This window comes from Trichosurus vulpecula, chromosome 7 (assembly GCF_011100635.1).
Source record: "Trichosurus vulpecula isolate mTriVul1 chromosome 7, mTriVul1.pri, whole genome shotgun sequence".
In the NCBI taxonomy this organism is placed as follows: Eukaryota; Metazoa; Chordata; class Mammalia; order Diprotodontia; family Phalangeridae; genus Trichosurus; species Trichosurus vulpecula.
The window spans coordinates 275,432,220-275,440,291 of record NC_050579.1 but is presented as its reverse complement, the minus strand read 5'-3'; the positions used below and the strand labels follow the sequence as shown (position 1 = coordinate 275,440,291).

General features: G+C 48.3%; 1 protein-coding gene across 2 annotated transcripts in view; it reads left to right on the top strand.

Moving 5' to 3' along the window:
* Positions 1–4,046: 4,046 nt before the first annotated feature.
* Positions 4,047–8,072, top strand: part of CPNE5 (copine 5) — a 211,239-nt gene continuing 207,213 nt past the window's right edge. The window contains exon 1 of one of the 2 annotated variants that reach the window (XM_036769195.1): positions 4,047–4,995. In XM_036769195.1, the coding sequence (XP_036625090.1) occupies positions 4,901–4,995 (95 nt within the window). In that variant the 5' untranslated portion in view covers positions 4,047–4,900. The remainder of the gene's footprint in view (positions 4,996–8,072) is intronic. The other variant, XM_036769196.1, reaches the window with a different exon arrangement.

Sequence of the window (8,072 nt, the reverse complement as noted above, 5' to 3'; positions counted from 1 at the left end):
AGTAGCAGTCCTATCAGCGGAAATGATATTATATACCAAATAAAATTTTCCATATGAAAAATTAATCTCTTAATTTTGTTTCTGATGTGCCATTATGCATGGTAAACTCTAGAATTGATTCTTTTCCTATTGAATAGGTGGAGGAAGCTTTATGGCAAGCCAAGGTGCACAAGGTTGGGAACCCTAGCTCTAGGCCGAGTTGCCTCTCAAGGAGTCTAAATGACTTGTCAGAGTCAACCAATCAATCATCGAGCATTTATTAAGTCCCTATTATGTTCTAGGCCATTCTTGGATCACTGCCTTGTTGTGGTGGAGGGGCCTGTGTAGCTCAGTGAAACGATGAGCTATGCTGTGCAGGTTTACCCAAGACAGGTCATAGTGGAGAGTTCTAACAAAAGGTGATCCACTGGAGAAGGAAGTGGCAAACCACTTGTTTTAACAACCCAGCTAGCAGCTTCGGTGGGGGCATAAGATCCCTCCCCCACAGCCGGCACCCAGGGGGCTGCCGGGACCCAGGAGGCTGCCAGGACCCAGGAGGCTGCCAGGAAAGCACAGGTTCTTTTTATCTGCTTAAACAAGAAAAGCACGGTGAAGGGGTTGACCAGCTTACTTTAATCCAGCATTCAGTTAGCATACAGACAACATTCATTTAGTTCAGGGGAAAACACCAGCATTCAGTTAGCATTCATTTAGTTCAGGGGAGCATACAGACAAGCATCAAGAGACAGACCAAATACAGATTCATTGACTTACTTCAGGGGAAAAAACCAGCACCCTGAGGTTCAAAACATTCATTTAGTTTGGGGGAAAAAACAAACCAGCACCCTGAACCTCAAAACCAAAATACAAACAAATTACAAATATCAACAAACAGACCCAACACAATTCATAGTTACCAACATCTGGGCTCGGCCCGAGAGCAAGGGCTGGCCCAGAGTCACGCTTGCTTGCCGCTGCTCCCACACCAACCGGAAGAGGAAAGAGAGAGCTTCAAGCTGTCCTCTCCCCTCTTATAGAGTTTTTGATATCATCAAGCGCCGCCTGAATGACCAGGGCCGATTGGTTCTTGACTTGGCCCCTCCCCCTAGGGTAGACCAGGTTCTGGAGCTAACACCTCCCCTCAGCCAGCCCCATGACTCGTCACACAGGAAGTTCTGATTCCTGGTATGGTGGCTGGACTTCCTGCCCCAGAAGAGGAAACCATAGCGTCCAGAGGCTCAATGAGGTAAGCTGAGTCACTCAAAGGAAACAAAGGCCATTCTGGTTACACTCCACCCCTTGTGTTCTAGGATACACCACTCCAGTATCTTTGCCAAGAAAACCCCATGGACGGGGCCTGCTGTGCTATGGTCCATAGTTATTGTTGTTTGTCCTTCCTTCTCAAAGAGGACCATGACATCAGGAAGATGATGCCATGACATTCAAGTGAATTGGATTTAAGTGAGGGAGGGCTGTGCAAGGTCACCAGCCTCACCTTCTCCTCCAGAGCCATCTGGGTCCAGGGGCCAGATATAGATCAGGACGACTGGAGATGGCCATATGGTCCAAGGGGTGACAAAGAATCAGATGTGACTGACCAACATGTTCCAGGTACCATGTTAGGCCCTAGGCGTACAAAACAAAAAATGAGATAATCCCTACTCTCAGGGAGTTTACATTCTAATGGGCAAAACAACTTGTATACATCTAAGGATATACAGAATAAATGCAAAATGGATACACGGTAGTTAAAACAAGGTAGTTATGGAGGGAGGGCACCAGCCAGGTGGGAGTGGGGTGGGGGAAAGGATCGGGAAAATCTCTTCAGTGTTTGAGCAGTTTTTAAAGGAAGAGAAAGGTTAAATGAGGTAATGATGCTGAAGAACTGCACTGGGGGACATGGGGACAGTAGGAGATAGGAGTGCTCTGTGGGAGGGACAGAGAGAAGGCCAGATTGGTTGAACCATAGAGTGAAGAAGGGGAGCAATGTATAATGAGGCTGGAAAAATATTTTGTTTAGTTATTTTCAGTGGTATCCAACTCTTTGTGACCCCCTTTGGTGTTTTCTTGGCAAAAATACTAGAGTGGTTTGACATTTCCTTCTCCAGATCATTTTACAGATGAGGAAACTGAGGCAAACAAGTTTAAGTGACTTGCCCAGGGTCACACAGCTAAAAAAATATATTAGGTCAGATTTAAACTCAGGTCTTGACTCCAGGACCAGTACTCTATCCATTGGGCCACCTGGATGCCACCTAGCTGTCCCACTATGCCCCTACTATGCTAGATGGCATAGTAGACAGAACTCATCAGGAAGACCCAAATTCAAATCCTATACCAGACCCTTATTGTGTGACCCTGGACAAGTCACCTAACTTCTATCTACCTCAGTTTCCTTATCTATAAAATGGAGATTATAATAGTCCCTACCTCCCAAGGTTGTTGCCAGGATGAAATCAAATATTTCTTAAATGTTTTGAAAACCTTAAAGTGCCATATGATAACTAATAGCTAATAATAATAGTTGACATTTATATAGTGCCTACTATGTGCCAGCTTGTGCTGAACACACAATTATCATCTCATTTGATTATCTCAAAACAACCCTGGGAGGTAGGTGTTATCTCCATTTTGCAGACGAGAAAACTGAGGCAAACAGGATGAAGTGACTTGCCCAGGGTCACACAACTACTATCTGAAGCCAGATTTGAACTCAGGAAGATGAATCTTCCTGACTTCAGGCCCATTCAGTGTTCTATTCACGGTGCCACTTAGTGGCCATAAATATAAATATTAATATCTATGTATCTATCTATCCTAGTTGCTATTATTTTAGGGCAAAAGGGAGCCTCAAGAATTTATTGAGGTGTTGAGTGACACGGTCCAATCTGTGCTTAAGAAAAATTACTCTGGCAACTGTGTAGAGAGGATGGGCTGGAAAGGGGAAGGAAGGGTAGTAGAGAGAACAATTAATTAGGAGACCATAGCAATAGTCTATGTATCACCCAGCTTGTAAATGGCAGGCATGAGGGTTCTTGCTCACCTGAGTTTGATGCGTGGTTTCTGGGCTGCCTTACGGCTCTGATATTCTATGACTCTAAGCCAGGTCGTCTGACCCCGGATCAGTGATCTTTGCAGCATATCACCCCAAGACTGATGCCAGAGATTAGACAGGCAAAGGGAGCTAGCTAGCTGCCTCCAGGATGCTGGGATGCGCTGCCCTCCCCACCTCCCAACATACAGAGACACACACACACACACACACACACACACACACACACACACCCTACCTTAGAAGCCTCCCCCCTTCAGAGATAAATCCGTGTAAACCTTCCGTCATTGGGAATCCCCGTTCTACCTGACCGGCTCACCCACCACACACACACACACACACACACACACACACACACACACACACACACACACTCACAAATTGGCCGCCGTCTCCACTCGGCTTGCGATGCCCCTGGCTGCAAGCCAAAAGAATACCTCCATAGCACACACCCTGAACCCTCCCCCTAACTCCCCACTCCCTTCACACACAGATCTCGATCCCTGTCTAAAACACACGGAGACCTGGGACTCCCCCTCCCTTCCCACTAGTGACAAATACCTCCCCAGACCTCAGCCTCCTTCTCCAGCCACCTCATACCTCTTTCGGCGCCTCTTTTTCCCACGCATCATCCCTAGCCCTCAGTCCACCTCCTGCCCATCCGTCCCTTTTCACCTTAGTCCTGTTTCTCTTCTATTCTCCCCCAGACCTCGGCCCTACCAAACCCCTTCCCGGCCTCTTGATACCCCAGAAGCCGAGACCTTTGCCTGCCTCCTCCCAGTATAAGCAAACCTGCTGCCCCTTCCCACTTACCTCCCCTTCCACCGCGCCCCCCCACCCCGCCCGCAGCACAGGCTGGGACCCACCCCCAACGCGAGCCCCACGGTTATCCCCCGCCCCGCCAGGACCCCGCCCTTATGCTGCCACTTCTAGGAAGCGTCTCCGCCCCGCGTCTCCGCCCCGCGTCTCCGCCCCTCCTCTCCGGAGTCCCCCAGTCCATCCGCTTACACCCGGCTGGTTCGGTCTGCAAAGGGAAGGTGGCTGGAGCTGGGGAAATTTGATTTTCCCGCAGCCCGGCTGCCTTGGAGCAGAGGAGGCGGCGCTCTCAGCCAGTTTCCCAGCCCAGCTCGCCCGCTTGGAGACTAGAGGGAGGCGAGCCTTGGAGCCCGACCACGCAGCCACCTAGATCCCTGCGTCCCCCACTTATTCAGCTCGGTTCTCCCTTTCTTCCTCCTCCGTCCCGCCCTCTCCGCTCTCCTACTCTCCCTTTTAACCCCCCTCTTCCTGTCTTCCTCTCCAACACCCCTCTTCCCATCTCTCTCTCCAGCAGCCCTCTCCTCATCTCCTTTGCGCCCCTCTTTCCATCTCCCCTTTACCTCTTCTGCCTCCCCTTCTTGCTCCCCCTCCCCGTTCCCCTTTCGCATCCTATACTATCTCTTATCTCTCTCTGTCTCCTTCTCCCGGTCTCTCTCTTTCCACTCCCTATCCCTGCCTCCCTCTCCCCATCCCTACCTCCCTCTCCCCATCTCCTCCCCACCCATTTCCCCACATCTCTCTTTTTCTTCCTCTCCCTGCTGCTGCCCTCTCCTCCTTTCCATCTCCATATCCTCTGTTCTTCTCCCTTCTCTTCATTTCTCCACTTCCCCGCTTTCTCTCACTTCCCACGCCCCTTCTCTCCCTCCTTTTCTCTTCTCTCTCCTGCCCATCGTCCCCGAGTTGGGGGTGAACTCAGCTGCCCACCGCGTGCCGGTTCCGCCCTACTGGGATCCCCAGAAGAAGCCCCTAAAGGCTTCATTTTGCCCGCCCCCCGGAGGAAGGGGGCAGTAGGAGTGGGTGGGTGGGCAATCGTGCTGGGGGCTTAGCCGGGCAATGGAGCAGCCGGAGGATATGGCGTCAGTGAGTGAGTTCGACTCCCTGGCAGGCAGCATACCAGCCACCAAGGTGGAGATCACCGTGTCCTGCAGGTGAGTGGCCAGGGCTCCCCGAAATGAGTAATAACGGGGCTTCTCCGCTCAGGGTACTGAGAGACTCTTTCAGCTCTCTTGGGTCCTATCTCTCAGTCCTAGGCAGGACCTTTTCCCTCTGTCCCTCCACGGTTGTGTGAGTATCCCCACCACACCTACTCCCTAAAGCTGAGTCCCCTAGGAACTCATATGTCTTTCCTCTTGGATGTGCTAAACCTCTGCTTTTCCCAGTCCTAATCCCACCCCCACCCAGTTTTTCCATATCCCCTTCCCAGCCCTTAGTTGTGAGACCTGCTACGTGGGATGTGTTGTGGGATGAGGGGAACCCAGGTACAAAATAATGCTTTAGGAGTGAGGGTAGCCCAGATCAGATCAGGAAAGTTTGTACTCTGTTATGACTGTATAGGAAGCTAGAAAAAAAATGAGGAGGAGAGAGGGCAGGTACCTGAGGAAGGGAAATGTACCGTGAAGCCTGGGGAGATGAAACTCTTGATGCTCAGCCTGGTCTTCTCTTCATAAATCTAGGGTCTACTCAAGGTTTGTCTTTGAACTGTCCCCTCCCCCACCCCAATGTGAAGTTGATGGTTTCTTCCTAGCATCCTGAGCTTCTCCATTTTATGGCCCTTAGTGACTCTCCAGTCTCCCATGTCCCATTCATATTTGTTTTGGCATCCCTTCCTACATCAACAGCTGTTCTCTGAAAAAGAAGACTGATAAACTCCTTCCCACTGAGGTGCAAATGGCTGACAAAAGAAGACTGGCCATTAACTGGGATCACAGTCTTTAACTAGAAGGATGGAATTTCTGGTAGAAGCCAGAGGATGAAAAACATTTTTTTTGTCCTTCTTCCTAAATCACACTGTGACATTATGGAAGCATCACTTAAGATCAAGGCCAGCCTTGTTCTTGTGCCTACAAGGTTCTTGAGTCTATCAGAGAAGTGGCCTCACCTTAGGACAGCTTACGGTGAAGAAAGCTGCCTGGCAGAACAATGGCTTCCAATCCAGCTACTCCACCAGCATTTGGAAAATATGGTGGGAATTGTAGGGGTCCTGGTGTGTGTGTGTGTGTGTGTGTGTGTGTGTGTGTGTGTGTCCTGCATTCTGCCATGTATCCAGTAGAGTTATCCCTATGGCTTTGGTCCCCACTTCATATCAGTCATATTCTAATCTAACACCCTTATCCCTAGAATTCCCTCAGAACCCTCTCCCTAGTCATCTTCATGTCACTTCCTCCTGTCTCCTTCTACCTTCCAGAAGTATAGGCATTATGTAGATAGTAGGAAGAATGTTGTTTGAAGGAAGGGGCTAACCCTGTGAATGGGAGAACCTGGCTTATCCTAACCCTTTGGAGTCCTATAGCCTAGGAAGGGAGAAAGGGAAGGGCTAGTGGGAAGTCAGTCTGGTGTGAGGATTGTGGGTGCCATCAACCTTATCTAGGCCTTCATCACGTCCCAGATCCTGTAAAACAACCTTCACATACTCCTCTCCCCTTCCATTGCATCCTACACACGGCTGCTAGAATGGTCTTCCAACACCATTTCCTTCATATCATGATCCTGCTCCATGACTCTCTATTGCTAATTATGTGAAATCTCACCTGCTCAGCTGGATTCAAGGCCCTTCTCAAAATCTCCATATTGCATTATTCTTCTTTATCATTGTGCCCTCCACCATTCATTCACTCAATATGAACTGGAGTGCCTGTTCTGTGAAAATGGATGTGATAATACCTGCCTCCTTGTCTTGGTAGAGTATGTGCCATCTCTATAACCTCTCCCTAAAATGAACCCCTGATTCCTCCCTGCTCATTCTTGCCTTCTCCCCTTCTTAAAAACCAAGCCCAATAGTTCCTTCTATGAAGCTTTCCTTCATAAGTAGCACCCAAATTTATCCAATCTTCGTTCTGTACTCCCTTGGCCCTTAGAATCTTGGAATTCTAGATGGCTAGAGCTGGAGAAATAGGAGGGACTTTAGAAACTATAGAACCCAGAGTTCTTAATCTCTTTTGGATTATGGGCCACTTTGGCCAGCTAGGGAAACCTATGATTCCCAGAATAATGTTTTTAAAGGCATAAAAAATACATAAGATTTCCCAGAAAACAAATTATATTGAAATGCAATTATCAAAATATATTAAAAATATAAAAATTTCACAGACCCTAGATTAAGAACCTCTGATCTAACATAATCCCTATCATTTTATAGAAGAAACTGAGACCTAGGGAATGACAAATGGCTAGCTCATAGCTGGTCAGTTTGTAGGAGAGTATGCTTCAGGCAGCTAGGTGGTACAGAAGATAGAGCACTAGACCTGGAGTCCAGGAAGACCTGAGTTCAAATTTGACCTCAGACATTTACTAGCTGTGTGACCCTGGGTACCCTGTTTACCTCGGTTTCCTCTTCTGTAAAATAAATTGGAGAAAGAAATGGCCAACCACTCTAGTGTTTTTGTCAAGAAAACCCCAAATGGGGTCACCAAGAGTTAAATGACTGAACCGAAAAATCCTTTATGCACTTGGTAATGAATATTGCTTGTTAATTCCCTTCAGATATTCTTTCTGCGTATGTTTAATTTCCTCCAAATCGATTGTGGGTCTCTTGAGGACAGGGGCCACCTCCCCATTATGCTTATTCATTCTTATGAACTCACTCAGTTCATGCTGTTTGTTGTCAGTAGAATTAGGTCACATGATCACAGGTAACCTATTCAAACCCTCTAACGTCCCCTCTCCCTCCAGCCTTCCCCCAATCCTGCCATTTTACTAATGCAGACTCTTCAGCCCAGGGAGGCAAGATGACTTGCCCAAGATTATACAGGTAGTACATAGCAGAGCCATGATTCAAAATCATGTCCTCTAACCCCCAATCCAGTACTGTTTGCATTAAACACTACAGCTTCTACCCTGTCTCCAGAAATGCCTTCACCCTAGGAACTCGAGAGGCAGTGGAAAGACCACTAGTTCTTGAGATAGAGGGCTTGGATTCAAATCCTACTTCTGTCACCTACTGCTTGAGTGACCTTAGGCAAGTCACTTAACTACCTGAAGGCTTGGTTTCCTAATTTGCAAAATGGGG